General features: G+C 40.8%; 1 protein-coding gene across 1 annotated transcript in view; it reads left to right on the forward strand.

Annotated features, from left to right (window-relative positions):
* The window catches only part of LAMA2 (laminin subunit alpha 2), a 646,095-nt gene that overhangs the window by 521,204 nt on the left and 105,986 nt on the right, over nt 1–18,905 (forward strand). Inside the window, exons 41-43 of the mRNA XM_018556291.1 lie at nt 593–695; nt 8,274–8,390; nt 9,765–9,947. Of these exons, the coding sequence (XP_018411793.1) occupies nt 593–695; nt 8,274–8,390; nt 9,765–9,947 (403 nt within the window). The remainder of the gene's footprint in view (nt 1–592; nt 696–8,273; nt 8,391–9,764; nt 9,948–18,905) is intronic.

Consider the following 18,905-nt stretch of genomic DNA (forward strand, 5'->3'; position numbering starts at 1 on the left):
TGGGGAAGGGCCCCCCCCCCCCCAGCAAAGCACCCTCATGTTGAGGGCATGTGGCCTGGTATGGTGCAGGAGGGGGGTTTGCACAATCGTCGCCACTTTCCTGCCAGGCTGCTGCTCGGACCAAGGGTCTGGTAAGGGTTTTTAGGGGGGGAACCCACACTTTTTTTGGGTGTTGTGGTCCCCCCTTAAATTCCTACCAGACCAAAAGGGTAAGAATTTGGAAAAAAAATTGCTTCATGTTCCTGTGGATTGTCAAAAGTTAAAAATGAACGTTCTTTCTTAAATATCATTTAACTCTTCTGAAATTAGATCCGAATATTGAAACAATTTGATTTTCTGACCCAAATCACAAAAAATCTAAAACTAAACATCTTTTTTGCCAGCTTACATGTCTAGTGTCTAATAGGAAAGCATTAAAACATTTTTATAGTAGTTTGGCTGTTTATTAAAGGAAAGTATAAGCCTATATATTGTAGGAAATGACCTTAGTAATATCAAAGTAAACCAAATAAAATTCACATTTCCTCTATTTGTCGTTATTTCTAAAATAGGATGTTTGCAGAATGCTAAAAATATGTATTTTTTCATAAAGGTAACTGGCCCACAAGGATCCTTAAAAGATGAAGCAAAGAGTTCCATTCAGAAAAGTTTCCGGGTTCATACCGATGCTAAAAGGCAATCACATGACTTAAAAGGTACTGTATATTGGATAAAGTATCAACTTTAAAATATTAAAATGTTCCATATTTACCTATCCCAATCAGATTTTGAGTAAGCTACCTTGCCTATTTTACACAAGTAAAGGGGTTATTCAGAAATCCAGGCCCAGAAATGGTAATGAATGACAGTTCTTACTTTGTATTGCTTATTCCAGACCAAGAAGATCAAACATGTTGCAGAATAAACACATATACACGAACACACACACACATTCCAAATACATACTTCATGCATGCACTCCTATCCAGCTTGATTAACCTACTACTTGGAGAACTGTGCATACTTTCTGGTTGTCAGTAAAATAATCTACAACTCTGCACTCTATTTTGGTGGTGATAGAGTGATGAGGTGTTCTTGCCACCAATTACAGCCATAAAACTTTGATCTTGTAGTAATCAGTAAATAGTCTGCTCTCCATATATGTATGTATGCCTGCAAATACATAAACACATACATATGTACACCTATACGTTTTATATCACTTTTAGTAGTCTAGAGCATTTTAAACCCGAAACAAAAACAAAAAATGTATGGAAGTTTACCATTACATAGATGGGGTGGCTGCATTCCTTTTCTTTTTTCAGGCCAAGTAAAATTTCTATAAGAAATACAGTGTTGGTGTTGCCAGTGTCCTCTCCTGTGATCTGAAAAGAAAGCAAAAACAATGTTTTCTTTCTTGTGTAAAAAATTACCATATAATGGTGATGAATCAAGGCAGACATGTTTGAAGTCTTAGAAAAAAACAAAACAGGTGAAAATAAAGAAAAAGGAAGCCTTAAAATGTAGGGGAAAATACAGCTAACATCTAAGGACTGGTCAGCTGCAATACATTTTATTTTTGTTTGTGGATTTAGATACACTCTCAGCATGCCTGCCTGTCCTGCTGCATAACAATGAAATATGCGGTCTAACCCACTGAAATACTGCACATCCTCTCAAACCTGTCACAGCCATATCCCTAAAACTTAGGGGCAGTGTTGGTACTTGCAGCTGACCCCTATACATGTCCAATGGCCGATCACTATAATGGGCAGCCTAACATGCCAACATGAAAGTGCATTAGGCCTGAATGAGGTGGGAAAGCTGTGACACTAATAGGAAGTGCCAAAGTTTTGCATGTCAGTACAGCTCAGCATCTGGTACTTTCACAGAGTCTGCAGCAGAAATGTGCTCTAAGTGCCTGTATTTTAAATGTGTAGCAGTTTGGGGTTTTATACCTTATGGCTCTTTAAATTTTCTTTAATAGTCTCTTTAAATTAAAATATTCTAACATAAGCATTCTTTATCGGCAGTTGGGTGGACAGCAGGGCCAAAGATTTTATTCTATTTTGGATCCACTTTAAAGCATCTGTGTCACTAAAGCCTAAATACAAATAAAAAGTTGCCCTTCAAAGAAGAATGAAAACACTAACTGCCTCCAAACAGCTATGTAATGAATTAATGAAAAGTCTATTTGGAAACGGACATTTCCAGGTGTGTTCCTCAGTGGTTTCTCCCACCAACCCATACGCCAGTACAGTAGTGATGTGGGGGTTCGGCAGGAGGAACCCCTGAGCATTGTGGGAAACCAGGAGATTGATACTCCTGGAAATGTAAGTTTTTGGAGAAACGTCAGTGTAAGTGAGAATTTACTTTCTTCTTTGCATGGAACCTTTTTGTGTAGATTGCAGGGCATTTTTTTTTTTTTTTGCACTTAGACTTCAGCAATAGAGTCTCTTGAAAACAATAGTTAACATAATTTGCAACCTGAGGTTTAAACAGCCAGGGCTTTCAAGAAAGAAAGATCCTTCTTGATCAGGACATATTCAACTTATTTCAGCTGTGAAAAAGTTAAAATTAGTAATTCCAGAATATCTGAAAATCACGTTAATAGAAAACATACATCTCATAGAAAACTAATCTTGCAAAAGATGGATGTTGCTGATGGAGTCTGGTAGTCTGTTGTCCTTTTTAATTTATATGTAAATGTCATCTTAGTGCGGCTAGACTCCACACCCACATGATTGATTTCCAAAGAGTCACAGGACAGGTGCATTGAAATAAGGGCTCCACTATGCTTCATAACCAGAGGCTTCATGCAAATCAAATTTCAAAGGATTATATTATTTAATATGTTAATTGAATGAGTCTTTGGTGTCTACAACTATACTGAAGCAGTAGCAGCTCGCATTACCTGGCACCTGTGAATATGACAAAGTTACTGTGTGAGGACACTAGTGATGATCACATTAATAGAATCTCCAATTCACTTTTTTTTTTATCTGCCTGAGTATTTGCACACACATCTGTAAGACCATGTTAATTGGAAATCCAGGCAATCACAATTTTTTGATTTTTATGGTGCTGTGCAGATCAGGCAAACCTGCATTCATACAGTATACAGCATTCAAGGAGAATCAAAACACTTGACATTCTCTGATTTGCCTGGTTTGAAAACAATTTGATTATCACAAGAGAGCATATAGGTTTAGCCCTCGTTCACACCTGAATGTTTTGTAGCGCATTCTACGCTCGACGAACGCTCTACAAAACGCTCAAACATCTAAATCCCATTGTATTCAATGGGTCTGGTTCACACCTTGGCGTATTTCAGCCCGTCCATAACGCGCTACAAAACGGCCCACGCCTGAAAAGGTACATGTACTACTTTGGGCCGTTTTTGTTTGCGTGTTTCCATTGGGATACAGCCAAGTAGCCCTCGGAAACGCGCGTTTGTCGCACGATTTTTTACGGCGAATCGTGGTAAAAAAACCGCGCAACAGACACGCATATGCAATACGCCTAGGTGTGAACCAGGGCTTAAAGAAAGCAACTTTTTTACATTAATTCCAACCACCACAGCTGCTTGCCCTGTTTTACTTTCTTCTGGGCAGCACAGTGGTTTAGTGGTTAGCACTTATGTCTTGCATCAATGAGGTCCTTGGTTTGACTCTTGACCAGAATACTGTCTGCATTGAGTTTGCATGTTTTCACTGTGCATGTGTGGGTTTCCTCCAAGACATGATGGTTAGTTAACTGTCTAATTTGTCTAATTTGAGTCTAGTATGTGTGTATATTAGACTAGGTGTGTAAATTGGCTGTGCACATGTGTATCACATTTTATATGCTTGTCTCAAGCCTGTGTAAATTTGGAGAGTTGAGGAAAGACCCAGCAACCTACCTTGTAAAAAAAAATTATGGAAAAAGCTCTCAAGTGTACCAGACATGATGGACAAAGAGGTGGCTCAAAAAATCTCAGGGAGTCAGATATGACTGAATAGATATCACACACACACATATGTACATACATACACACACTGTGTTTTATCTTGTTGGCGACCTCAACAAAAGTACATTTATTTAGTAAATAGATTTAGGCTTAGCTAAAAAAGTTAGGTTTAGGAGATAAGCTTTAAGATTACATTTAAGGTTGTTTTACTATTAAACATTTGTTTTCAGGATTAGACTTAGGGGTTTATGTATAAATAATTTGCAGAGCCATTCACCCTGCGATTCTCTGTGAAGGTTCATTATATGTGAAGATAGGCAAAACGGAATGCCCATGTCCCATGAGGCCCATGTCCCCTCAATATTACTTTTTTTTCAGTACAAATGTAACATTCAGAAAATACCGAATTGTGGTCACTAGATGAGCTGAGGAGCATAGAAAAGTATTTGTTTCTTAGGCTCCTTTCACACATAGCGGTAGCGTTTTCCACATGGAAAACTGCCATAACGAAACGCGAGCATACGCGTGGTATCCGCACATTTATGGTTATTACTATAGCCGGAACGTGCGTAATCCACCCATAAAATCATGCTTGGACTATTTTGCGTGCGCAGTTGCTGCAATAGTCTGAACACTGCACATGCAATGCATTGTTTTTTATGTTTAGCACGGTCCCGCGCATATTTGTATGGCCGAATACGCATGGAAAAACGCTCATGTGTAAATAGAGCCTTGTGCTCCTTAACTTGCAACATGCAATGTCCCCCTGAACTTGCTGCCATACGAGAGAGGATTTTACAGGTAATTAGCATGCCTAAAATATGTTAATCGCACATACAATCTTATACAAAGATTGCTGTTAAAATAGATGGTCTGGTAACAGGGTCTTTTTAAGAGTCTACCACAGAGCCCTGAAAGGTACATTTTCTTCTTTAAATACAAGTAAAGCCTGTATATAAATTTTTTGGAGGATTTAAAATGACACTAAACTCAGGAGTTAAATCTTATGAATACATTCAAGTACCCTAGCTATTACCAAAAATTTAACTTATTTGTGTATCCCTCAGCTGTAGATCCTTAAATCATCTCTAAATTTATGTTGATGCTGTCCTTCTGTCTGTAGGGTGGCTACTTTTGTTCCCCATGGTTCCTGTGTGTGTTGTAAAGTAGCCACCACTACAAGCTCACTTCCATGACGGGCTACAATCTCCCGTTTAGTGTACTCATTTGTATTGAGATTACAGTCCATTATGGGAGCAGGGCCAGATCTACTTTCTCTGCTGCCCCAAGACCAGGTTCCTCAATGCATACATTTTTATTTTATTTTTTTTACTTAACTGTATTGCAATCACACAGGAGCCCCTGTGTGATAGCATTTGGTGGTGACAGGTTCTCTTTATTGAACCTGTCACCTCCAATGCAGGAGTTTGAGCACAGCGCTGTGTTGGCTCTGCTGTGACGGCTGAGATGGGAAAGCTGCGAGTGCAGTGTTCACACGGAGAAGAGTGGACTCCCCGCTTTCCAACCTAAACTACTTTGCCCCAAAAGAGTGGGGGACCCCGAAACCATGGTGGAGAGGGGGGTGGCACGCTGAGAGAGAGGCAGCTGATAGGTAGGGGCGGACCATGGTGGGGGGGGCATCGGGGGGACAAGCAGGTTTATTACAAGTGATCTTGGCGGCATCACCGAGATCAATTATACAAACGAGTGGTGGCTTACCCACTGTGCAGTTAGCCCTACTTACCTAAAGCAGGGCTAAATGTAGGAAAAAACTACCTGCCCGGTGTCCGGAACTGCATGTCCCAGGCGTCGGCACTAGGAATTTCACACCCCTGGGGCCAGTATCGGCTGTGCTGCCCCTCGACTCCCTGCTGCCCTAAAGCCAGGTCTCGGTGGCTTTGTGGAGAATCTGGCCCTGCACAAGAGTGAGCTTGGAGCGGTGACTATTTTACAACAAACACAGGATCCATGGGGAACAAAAGTCGCCAGCCACCAGAAGGAAGGACAGTGTCAGCACCAATTCAGAGATGATTTAAGGATCTACAGCTGATCACAGCACAAATAAGCTACATTTGTGTTATTAATCATGGTATTCAAATGCATTTTTAAGATTTAACTTCTGAGTTTAGTGTCACTTTAAGCAAACAACCTCACATGCACTCATTCAATATTTTTGTTAGATTTGGCATTCTTTCAGTTATGCTGTATCACAACCTTTTTGTTTACTATGTAGCAAGTTAAGAAAAATGTCTATAAAGGTTGAATTTTAACTAAATCAGATACAGCAAAAAACACAATATTTGTGCTTGTCTTCTTTGTCATAAGAACTACCACTAATTAATGTAAACCTGCTCAGAGCAGGGACTTAACTGAATCAGCAAACCCTCCAGCATCTGTTTAGTGATTTCATTTCTTACTCATATTAACTATCTAATTTGTTATCTCTTTAAAGCAATACATATTTGTTTGGTCCCAAAACATGTTTATGCAATGCTACACTTCTTTAGTTCTATTATTTTCTGTAGAATTTTAGTAATGGCAGTAAGAATTATGTGTACAAGCAGCAGCCATCAATACAGCTTTTTCAATTTCAAAGCAAATTCAACAGCACAGCTCTAACCAATCACAAATTATTTTTCTAATTAAATTTAGTTCTCAGTATCAAAAATTGCTTTCTGCCCTCCAACCTTTAGCAATTTACATTGGATGTGCTGTTTGTAAAGCTAGTTAAATGATCTGTTCATGTAGACAAAGATGCATATTAGTGTTCTTGAAGTATACAACTGATCAAGTAAAACATAATGAAAAACAAAGTGAAGGGCAATTTATACAATGTTTTGGCTTCAATTCAGGGTGGCTGAAATACTACATTCCTTTGCCTAAAAGATGTTATTTATTAATCTTTAGGATAGCAGAGTAAGGAAACAGCAGAAAACACATTCTTGTAACTAAATCCAGTTGCAGGCATTAAGTGCATTGGGATAGTGCAATATTACACATTCAGCTTCCGTAGACTTCAGCGGAGTTCAGACCAATGTTTGAAGTCAGCTGACATTTTGCAGGTTCATTTGTGATGAGTAGAACAGGTGACCATCGGTGGGTGGTTGTGATGGCAGGTGAACATTTCATAGTAAATAAGTGACAATATGTAATATGTACCCTGTTTCACCTAGTGGGAGGGATGGATATCTGGGTGCTTCCAGATTTTGATAAGTCCCCCCCCTGCAGACCCCAACATCCTTTTTGGTGGACTGGTTGCAAAGATGAGGCCATGTCCCCTCGATGGAGGGGAAGCTCTCCAATTTTTTTTTCCTTAACAGGTCAGTATGAGTTTAAAAAAATTATGTGGAATACCAGGCATGGAGCCCGGATTGCCAGGAAAAAGTTGTGCGATTATGAGCCCCCCCCCCAACCATACCAGGCCACATGACTTCAACATTGGTAAGGTACCTTATAAGGGTGGAGCAACAAAGCCTTCCCCCCTTTTAAGGCGGTTTGACACCAATGTATATTGGAAAAGTAAATTATAACACCTACATCATAAAAAAGGTCCTTTTATTAGAAAAAAAAATCAGCGTTAATTATGTCAGGCAGTGTTTTTAATCCACGCCAATCATGATGAGCTGCGGGCCGACAATAGTGACCCATTGATAAAAACGATATATGCCAAGGTTAACATCAGCAGAAAACTGAACATCAATAGGATCAGCAGATTCAGAGATAGAGGCAACTGAAGTTATACATAGGACTTGACTTTTCCTGTTAAACATTGAACTTACCCCCACCCTTTAACCTCCCAAGCCTGCCTACTGGCCCTTAGGGTTAATGTGATGACCAACAGGAGACTTGTGAAGCCCAAGCTCAACTTTTACAGTGAAAGTCAAGATTTACTCTTTCAGCTGTCTGTATCTGGGGATTTACTGATTGTTTTGACATGGTGTTTCTACTAAAGGTTTCCACTACTTATGACTTGCAAGCTAATGCATTGATTACAATTATTCAATCCCTGACCTGGAATACATACGAGATAAGGAACTCCAACTTTCTCTGACTTCTACTTGCTGCATGCTTGTTTCAGGTCTGTGAGTCAGATGTTCTAAATCCAGATACAGATAGCCAAATAGCATTTTCAGAAGGGCAGTAAAGGCAGCCTACATATTTATTTAATGAAAGGAAAACTCTAAGAAAATTGTGTTTGTTTTTCTAACATATGTTTAAAGATCAGATTGTATCTTATTAGCTGTTTATATGGACATCTTATACATTTTAAAGGGGCTTTAAGCGCTTTGTTATAACACTAGCTAAATATTTAAACCTTTTTTTATATGTATTCATTTATTTTTAGAGAATGAAAATGACCTTGCAAAAGTGAAGGACAGACTGAAAAATGCTGCTGAGAAAAAACAGGATATGATCCAAGCTCTGAACAATACCCTTGGAAAGCTATCTGCAATGCCTAATGGTATGTTTGTATGTGTGTGTATTACTGGCTGCTGCTGTAATTGAGATTTTGTTAAATTAATTAGATGGAAGTTTTAGACCTTGTTAAAGACGCATATGAGGCCCAGAGCTGTCTGGACACACACTAATTTATGCAGTTGTCCATAGCATTTGGCAAATACATTTTGATGAAATGAATTTATATAAATTTTGGAAGCCTCTATGCCCCCTATTGTCCAACCTGCAGCCCGAGGACAGCATGCAGCCCTTTGGTACCTAATGTGCAGCTCCCAAGCTCCAGCAGCCAATAGTCAGTGTTTCCCTTGCCTTGGTAAGGGAAAATATTTTTTAAACTGTTTTTTTTTCTACTGGATAAATGCCTTACTTTATTTCTTTTACATGTTCCTAAATCTTTTGTGCTGTTCATTTATTTCTCTCTTTTTTTGAATTGTGTCTTACTTTATACTGAATTATGCTAAGTGGAATATCAAATGTGGTGCCAATATTTTTTAGTGGGCTGTAGGGGATTCTAACATGCAAATGTATATTAATGGCAGTGATCTCGAGAAGTCTCTTATATGTTCCCAATCTCTGACAGTCTTCTACAGTATGTCCTCCATTTCCAACCATGCCTACAGTATTCCTGCATCATTGGCCTTTGCCAGTAGCATGCCCACAGTCTCTGGCCATCTACTGTCCAATTTGTTTGCATTCCATACACTGAACATTATGTTTAGCCATTGTCTGCTGATGCTAGGGACCACACTTGAGGTTTCCTATATTAGGTAAGTTGACAACTACTACACATATCCAATTTATAGGAAAACAATATTGCTCACCTAGGAGTTGTGATTTAGAGAGAAGGTAAACTCCTTAATGGTTGTGCTATAGGGTCCCATTACACATAGTTACATGACTTATGATGACAACTTTTCAAATTCTAACCATCATACTTCTGGCACAAGTAAAAAAAAATCAAATAAATATTGGAGTGCTACTGCAAGACAACACCTCAATTTTTTTTGCTTGTTTCTTTAATAAATGTCTCTCTTTAGATTTTTACTTGAGAAGGACCATGACCATTCATTTTGTCTACTTATTCATAATGTAAAAAAAGGATACAAGAAATCAAATCTTCAAAAGCAATCTTACATACTTGTAGACATAATTGCATAATTATTATGATACATTTACTTTTGTATTAACTCTGTAGGGATTTTATGAAAATATCTTAAGAGCCACATTCGGCCACTTAATGCCAGAGGAAATGTCACTGTAATGTATAATGAAATGAAAATGTCTCAATTCAAGGGAGGATAATGTTAACATTCAATTGGCAAGATATTTTCTTGTATCCATTCTCTGTCTCCACTTGACACACATTTGTCTGTAATAGATACAATGGTGAAGATTCAGACAGCAAAAGACAAAGCCAAGCAAGCAAATGATACTGCCAACGATGTTCTTGCACGCATCAAAGATCTTAATCTGAATCTCCTGGGGTTGAAACAGAACTACAGTGCATTGAAAGAAGACATTGCTAAAACCAATGCTGTTGTAAAAGATCCAGTTGAAAATGGTAAGCCTTAAATATGTTACTTTTGTATATAAGTATGACAACATATCAAGTTTAGACTACTTGAATAAGAAACAAAATTATAATACATTCTAACTTGCAAGGATGCAATTCTGATATCTTTTCTTCAGTCAAGTCTGTAGGAACCCCCTTTCTGTTGGATGATCATTTTGGTCAGTGTGGCAGTTCATCATAGCAATAGGCCAATAGGAATGTATTGGGGGGGGGGGGGCAAAGGGAGTAGGCGAGTTCCAGTACTGTAGTAAGGTGTTTCAACTTTGCCTGATCATTGACTATCTTTACTGCCTTTGGTTACATAATTTCACTTGTTCACACTATGCACACGAAGTGCAGGTAGCAAGACTACAATTGGTCCATTATCTTCTCTAAAAAAAGCATCAACCCTACCCCCAAACTACTCCAGAACAAAGTGTCAAAACATCAAAGTTTGAATCTAATGTACACAACGTAAAAAGATACATTGAATAAACTTAAGTCATATAAAGTATCTCTTAGATCTTTATGAAATCATCAAAATAGGAATCTTTGCTGGTATGCTGCAGTTTTCAGTTTAAATAACAGTTAAAAGAATATTTGTGAGTGAGTTACCTAATCTAGGGATGACCACACACACATCAGACACCACCAAGTGCCAAATTGCTGCAGTAATTCTTTTTTTACTACAGAGAACCCCCACAGTAGCCTCCCTGAGGGGAAATATTAGTTATTGGTTGAGAAAAATCCAACCTGGCCAATTGACTTTCCCTTTTAGATGCTTTGAGCAAGTGATGTCTGCCATGGTCAGGTAAGGCATGGACACATATGAATGTTCTCTGATCCTTACTGACCAGATTGGAAAACATTCTGTGATGTCTGTAGACATAGTTGCAGTAAATTAAAAGAGAATGAACCAGGTTTTTTTTCTTGTGTTTTTGCTCTTTACCTCATACCAGGATTGTCCCTAAACTAAGAGTATGGAGGGGGTGTGCTGATGGTGAACGTAAATGGAAAGGGGTTATGGAGGGGTGGGTGATAAAGGGGAGTGCTGGTGGTGCACGGAACCTCTAGCTCCAGCTCTGTATGACATTCTACCCATTTCACTGATGTCACTGGTTGCCAGGAGCTGGGCAGAACACCAGCCAGAGCATCCAGCTCAGCTCCTGGCAACTAGTGATGTCAATAACCTGGACAGAACGACAGTCAGATTGTCACAGGTTGCTAACAGCTCTTAGCAACCTGGGAAGCTCTGGATGGAAAGTGACACCTTGAGATGCCGCCTGAGGCAGCTGCCTCATTATAGGGATGGCCCTGCCTGATACAAATACATCTAAAAAACCATTGCAAAAATAAACTATTTGAACAATAAACTTGAATAAATCTAAAACAAAACAATGCCCTTGTGTTAAACTATGCATTTAACTTCCAGTCTTGCTTAACTGACAAAGGCAATCCATACTATGCTAAAAAAAATCTCTTGAACTTTCTAAAATCTATACTTCAATTAGGAACACTACACAAGTGCTCTCATTCAAAAGAGAATGAACTTTTTTTTACAGCAGTCAAAAATAAAAGTTGATTGATTGCAGTAGGTTACTGTACGAGTTACTGTACTTTCCTGTTGGAACTATAAAATAGGTGTCTGCCACACCATGTATAAAATCACAGGAATACACACTTTTCTCTTGCTGCACTTTCTCTATCTCCTTTTAAAGCATTCTATAGTCTATATGAAGTCTTAAATGGAAAGCAAGAATGCAGAAATCACCCCACCCAGAGAAACATTGCTTTTCCATCCTGTCTTGACTCATAATAAGGAATTATGGCTGATTTAGGGTACTGAAAATAACTTTTAAAAATAGCAGAAATACTTTATAAATAGGAAAGGTTAATTGCAAAAACAAACACAGTGGGGGGGGGGGGGGGGTAATCTATCAAAACTGGAGCAAACAGAATCTGGAGCAGCTGCCCATGGCAACCAATCAGCATCTCTCTTCAGTTTGCTCAGGTAAGATTTGAAAATGAAAGAGAGAAGCTGATTGGCTGCAGTGCAAATCTACTCCAGTTTTGATAAATTCGCCCCAGTCTGTCCAGTGACTATTTTTTACAATATGGTAAAAGGTATAGCCTCTTGATGCATTCGCTTTTTTCAAGTTGTGAAACAGTGAAAAATTAACTCAAGCATTGTAAACGTACTTTCAATGGAACAGAATATCATACCATGAGTTCCTTTAGTACCCCATTTATTATTTTATTACAATTTCAAGTTTTTTTTTACTTGTAATTAGAGGTAAGGTACAGTGTAGTTAACCCCCGATAAAATGTGGTCTTTCTAAAAAACAATTAACCACTTCCTATCCACCATCTGTATATAAACGCCCCCCAGCATTATACAGTTTATAAAAGTCCTCTCTTTTGAGAGCCACCAGGCAACACTTAGTGCAGCTAGTGGCTCTCAGTCCAATCTGTCACTGACACCCATTGATGATGGGGAACCAATCGGCATTGTTGGCAATCATGTGATCACTATGTCTATTCTGACATACATAGAGTTCACATACATGATGGAGGCTTTAATGCAGAAAAAAAATGAAACCCTTCAGCCTGCCACCTTCAGGCTACAATTGTTATCTGCAACTGCAAAAAATAAATAAATACATTGAAACATTAAAGTATGCTTTTGTCAGCCTATGGTTCTAATAAAAACAGAGCAGGGTTTTATTAAAATAGTGTACCAAATAAAAGACTTTAATCCTTTTGCTGCCAGAGCCTTTTTTGCATTTTTTTTGCACAGATGTTATAATCCACATTTTAGGCCTAAAACCCCCAGAATTATATGCAGGTGAAACTCGAATAATTAGAATATCGTGCAAAAGTTCATTTATTTCACTAATGCAACTTAAAAGGTGAAACTAATATATGAGATAGACTCATTACATGCAAAGCAAGATCGTTCAAGCCGTGATTTGTCATAAGTGTGATGATTATGGCTTACAGCGCATGAAAACCCCAAATCCACAATCTCAGAAAATTAGAATATTGTGAAAAGGTGCAATATTCTAGGCTCAAAGTGTCCCACTCTAATCAGCTAATTAAGCCATAACACCTGCAAAGGGTTCCTGAGCCTTTAAATGGTCTCTCAGTCTGGTTCAGTAGGAATCACAATCATGGGAAAGACTGCTGACCTGACAGTTGTGCAGAAAACCATCATTGACACCCTCCATAAGGAGGGAAAGCCTCAAAAGGTAATTGCAAAAGAAGTTGGATGTTCCCAAAGTGCTGTATCAAAGCACATTAATAGAAAGTTATGTTATGTGGAAGGGTAAAGTGTGGAAGGAAAAGGTGCACAAGCAGCAGGGATGACCGCAGCCTGGAGAGGATTGTCAGGAAAAGGCCATTCAAAAGTGTTGGGGACTTTCACAAGGAGTGGACTAAGGCTGGAGTCAGTGCATCAAGAGCCACCACACACAGACGGATCCTGGACATGGGCTTCAAATGTCGTATTCCTCTTGTCAAGCCACTCCTGAACAACAAACAACGTCAGAAGCGTCTTACCTGGGCTAAAGAAAAACAGACCTGGTCTGTTGCTCAGTGGTCCAAAGTCCTCTTTTCTGATGAGAGCAAATTTTGCATCTCATTTGGAAACCAAGGACCCAGAGTATGGAGGAAGAATGGAGAGGCACACACTGCAAGATGCTTGAAGTCCAGTGTGAAGTTTCCACAGTCTGTGTTGATTTGGGGAGCCATGTCATCTGCTGGTGTTGGTCCACTGTGCTTCATTAAGTCCAGGGTCAACGCAGCCGTCTACCAGGAGATTTTGGAGCACTTCATGCTTCCTTCCACAGACGAGATCTATGGGGATGCTGACTTCATTTTCCAGCAGGACTTGGCACCTGCCCACACTGCCAAAAGCACCAAAACCTGGTTCAATGACCGTGGGATTACTGTGCTTGATTGGCCAGCAAACTCGCCTGACCTGAACCCCATAGATAATCTATGGGGCATTGCCAAGAGAAAGATGAGAGACATGAGACCGAACAATGCAGAAGAGCTGAAGGCCGCTATTGAAGCATCCTGGTCTTCCATAACACCTCAGCAGTGCAACAGGCTGATAGCTTCCATGCCACGCCGCATTGAGGCAGTAATTGCTGCAAAAGGGGCCCAAACCAAGCATTGAGTACATATGCATGCTTATACTTTTCAGAGGTCCGATATTGTTCTATGTACAATCCTTGTTTTATTGATTGCATGTACTATTCTACTTTTCTGAGATTGTGGATTTGGGGTTTTCATGAGCTGTAAGCCATAACCATCACAATTATGACAAATCACGGCTTGAACTATCTTGCTTTGCATGTAATGAGTCTAATAAATGAACTTTTGCACAATATTCTAATTATTCGAGTTTCACCTGTATGTACTGAAAGTGGATTCCCTGTACAATAAAATGGTGGCAGCTGCAAATTTTTATGTCAAATGATATTGACATAACACTTTATCAAACCCAAACTTTCAGTAAAAAAATACACTTACGTTAATTTTAGTGCACAAAAACACAATATAATACCCATTTTTTTGTAAATATAAAAGGTGAAGTTGTGCCAAGTAAATATATACCCAACATGCCAAGCTTTGTCTGTGTCCCTGAAACAGCAAGAAAAGATGGTAGCCCAAATTGTCCATAGGTGACATTTTAAAAGCCTGTACAGGTCATACGTTTTGAGTCAACCATGAATATCAGCCCTAGAATTATTTCTCTCACTCTGGTGCACGCAGCAATACCTAACATCTGTGGCGCAATCATGTTTGCATTAGTATGAGCGTGTTCACGGGAACAGGGAACTTTTTTGTGTGTTTTTAAATTTATTTTATTTACTTTATTTTTAAAAGAACTTTCTTTTTACTTAACATAATTGCTATTACATAGGGGGCTCACAAGCAACCTATGTGGTAGCACATTGGAAGTGACAGGTTCTCTTTAAGGTGACATTAGGGGTCTATTAGACCCCTATTATCACCTTTGTACTTCAGGGAAGCTGATCGAGCACAGTTTCTTTAGCTGGGGAATGACGGCTGAAATGCCAGAGGTGTTGCAATGAGCGTCACTTCTGGCTTTATTCAGCAGGGAGGAGGTGAACCTACGTTCATCAGTCTCTTTCCCTGCTTCCAGCCGATGCCCATGATGCTGGACTGAAAGTGTCTAAAAATCCAAAATTTTGAGCTGTCATCAAAACAGGAACAGAAGAGAAATCTTCCAGTGGGGATCCTGCTGTTTTAACGAAACAGGACGTAAAGGGAAATCTCCCCAATGTCTCACAGTGTAATGGATCCCCGCCATCTGCGCATGGGCAACCTGCACGTTCCCGCACTGCTCGGGAACGCGCCATCCCGCGCATGCGCAGAAGCAGTCGCCTACCAGCACGAAAATCCGCCATAGCGGCGCACAGGAAATGACATCACTGGCCCTATATAAACCCAGCAGCAGTACCACCATGTTGCTGGTTTATCATCAGCTAATCCTTGTTCCAGTTTTTGTGATATCTTGCTTGATCCTTGTGACCCGGACTTCCTCGACAAACCTTGAATTCTGCCTGCCTTGACCACTGAACTGTTATTTGACCATTCCTCTGCCTGACCCCTTTTGTACTGGAATTGCCCACTTGGAACCTGACCTCGGCTCGTCTTATTGGATTACGGCTTGCACGGTGCTCAACACCACTGGCACTCCTGCCACTAGTTGTCCCGCTGGGCTCTGTTTCCATCCTCAGAGTCTCCCAGGACACAAGGTGCAAGGGAAGCCTCCTCTCACATCCGGTCTCCCAGAAGGTACGTAACACACAGATAACTCTTATTTTTGTACACAAAAAAAGTTTTTGGTATTACCTACTGTGTGGGTAATAATCTACCTATTGCAGGGTCGGACTGGCCATCGGACATACTGGGCAGTTTGCCGGTTGGTTGAGGTAAGCCAAATCATCCGGGCCGAACAGAATAGGGCAGTGGTGGCTCCCTAATTTGGCAAATTAGGGAGCTGCCCCGGGGAGCCAGTGAGATCCAGTCTGGCATCAATCCCAGTGTAGCCATAAGGTACAGCTTACAAAAATGTATTTGTACAGGTGGTAGAGGAGAAGCAGCAGGCAGCTCAGGGCTGCCCAGCAGCCCCTTCCCTTTGCCACGTCTATGACATCACTGGCCCTATATAAACCCAGCAGCAGTACCACCATGTTGCTGGTTTATCATCAGCTAATCCTTGTTCCAGTTTTTGTGATATCTTGCTTGATCCTTGTGACCCGGACTTCCTCGACAAACCTTGAATTCTGCCTGCCTTGACCACTGAACTGTTATTTGACCATTCCTCTGCCTGACCCCTTTTGTACTGGAATTGCCCACTTGGAACCTGACCTCGGCTCGTCTTATTGGATTACGGCTTGCACGGTGCTCAACACCACTGGCACTCCTGCCACTAGTTGTGCCGCTGGGCTCTGTTTCCATCCTCAGAGTCTCCCAGGACACAAGGTGCAAGGGAAGCCTCCTCTCACATCCGGTCTCCCAGAAGGTACGTAACACACAGATAACTCTTATTTTTGTACACAAAAAAAGTTTTTGGTATTACCTACTGTGTGGGTAATAATCTACCTATTGCAGGGTCGGACTGGCCATCGGACATACTGGGCAGTTTGCCGGTTGGTTGAGGTAAGCCAAATCATCCGGGCCGAACAGAATAGGGCAGTGGTGGCTCCCTAATTTGGCAAATTAGGGAGCTGCCCCGGGGAGCCAGTGAGATCCAGTCTGGCATCAATCCCAGTGTAGCCATAAGGTACAGCTTACAAAAATGTATTTGTACAGGTGGTAGAGGAGAAGCAGCAGGCAGCTCAGGGCTGCCCAGCAGCCCCTTCCCTTTGCCACGTCTTGTCTTGCCCACATCACTTGCACAGAATCGATGGACTGTTTGGAATCTGCAAGCAACCTACGGCTATCCATAGCATGTGATTTGATGGCGGGATGTCGCAGAGGCAGGCTGGGGGGCTGCCATTTGTTCTGCTGGTACTGATGGCACTTCAGGCTACAGGTAAGAGGAGCAGCACATGTGTGCAGGGAAAGTTTATCCAGAGTCCCTCTAATAATGGATGGATGAGGGTAGAACCTGTGTTATAGGTATTAGGCGGAGATGGCTGGCACTGATCAGACCTGCAATGTGCTGCACACTTAGGATATCCCTATACTGGTCTATAATGGACATGATCTTTTATATAGCGAGTAAGGGTTATAGGTAGGCCGCTTGCCAGGGCCTCGGCTGCGGGGTCCCAGCAAGCGACCGCCTAATTAAAGAGCCATCTCTGGCTCTGGAGAGAGCCTCTTCAGAGGTGGGTTTACCACCGGTGCAGCGGGTAGAGCTGCACTAGGGACCAAGGCTAGGGGGGCAGTGAGATCCATTCGCTGATCTATTCCAAGCACCATGGGACCAGGAGCTATATTACTTCTGTAGCTGCTATTGCTCAGCTACAGAAGCTGAGCGATAAGGTATCAGAGTGCGATCTGCTCTCCAATAGCTTATTTAGAGTGGAAAGTTGATACTAGGGGTCTTTTGTACCCCTAGTGTCACCTTAAGGAGTACCTGTCACTACTAACGTGATCCCATTTAGGGGGCTTGTAGGCTCCCCTATGTGATAGCAATTAAATAAAGTAAAAAAATGTATTGAATAAAATAAATGTAAAAATAATAATACAAACTTTTTAAAGTCCCCGTCCCCGCGAGCGCACATGCATTAATGCAAACACGCATCGGGTGCGCCTACATCGATTGAGCTACACATGGGGGTGTCGCCGCACATGCCAGAGTGAAACCAATAGTTTTAGGCCCATTATTAATTGATATCTCTAAACTGATGACCTGTACGGGCCTTTAACCCTTTCGCTGCCAAGGACGTACGGCGTACGGAGCTACAAAAGTGCTTCCAGCTGGCCAGCTCAGTATGCCGTACGGACCTGGCATTTACAGCTCTACTATAAGCTGACCCTTTAATAGCTGTCATCAGCGGCTCACAAGCCCCTGATGACCGCTATTTTCAAAAATACCGGGCGCCAGCTTGGCAGCGAAAGGGTTAAATCATCGCCTATGGATAATTTGGGGTACCAAATTTTATTGCCATTTCACGGACACACGCAATTTTTTACCTGGGCACATTGGGTATCTATTTACTCATTGTAACCTCATCTTTTATATTTTACAAAAGAAATGGTATTTTATTGTGTTTTTGGGCACTAAAATTAACTTAAGTGCATTTTTTACAAAATGTTTGGGTTTGTTAAAGAGTTGCGCTGATATCGTGCAATGTAAAAATGTGCAACTTATTTATTCTATTCTACAGGGTCTTTGCTTTAAAAAATATATAATGTTTGGGGGTTTTAAGTAATTTCCAGGCCTAAAATGTGTATTATAACATGTGTGCAAAAAAATGAAAAAAGGGCCATGGCAGTGAAAGGGATAAGGGTCTGATATGGAATTTTAGGGGGGACCCCATGTTTTTTTGTTTTCGATTTTTGGGTGTTGGGGTCCCGCTTAAAATTCCAACCAGACCTAAAGAGTCTAATATGAATTTATAGGGGAACCCCGCACATTTTTTTTCTTACATCAGGGGTCCCTCCTAACATTCCTACCAGACCTAAAGGTTCTGGTATGAATTGGGAAGGGGACGTGGTGCTGTTTTTTTTTTTTTTATAATGACACTTTTTATTCTGTTCGCTACCTCTGAGATAGCAAACAAAATTACTGATCCGAATGCTGAGCCGAGCATTCAGCAATTCCCTCTCTGCTGTTCGCCCTTTTGAGAATAGGGGTGAACAGCAGTGAATGAACAGATGAACGTTCGCCTCAGACAATCCAGATGTTGCATCGGCTGAGGCGAACAGGTTCTTCCCTTCGGTTTAGCCGAACGTGCTGAGGGAGGTAAAGCGGGCTGAATG

The sequence above is a fragment of the Nanorana parkeri genome, unplaced genomic scaffold, assembly GCF_000935625.1.
Source record: "Nanorana parkeri isolate BGI_ZX_2015 unplaced genomic scaffold, ASM93562v1 scaffold232, whole genome shotgun sequence".
Taxonomy (NCBI): Eukaryota; Metazoa; Chordata; class Amphibia; order Anura; family Dicroglossidae; genus Nanorana; species Nanorana parkeri.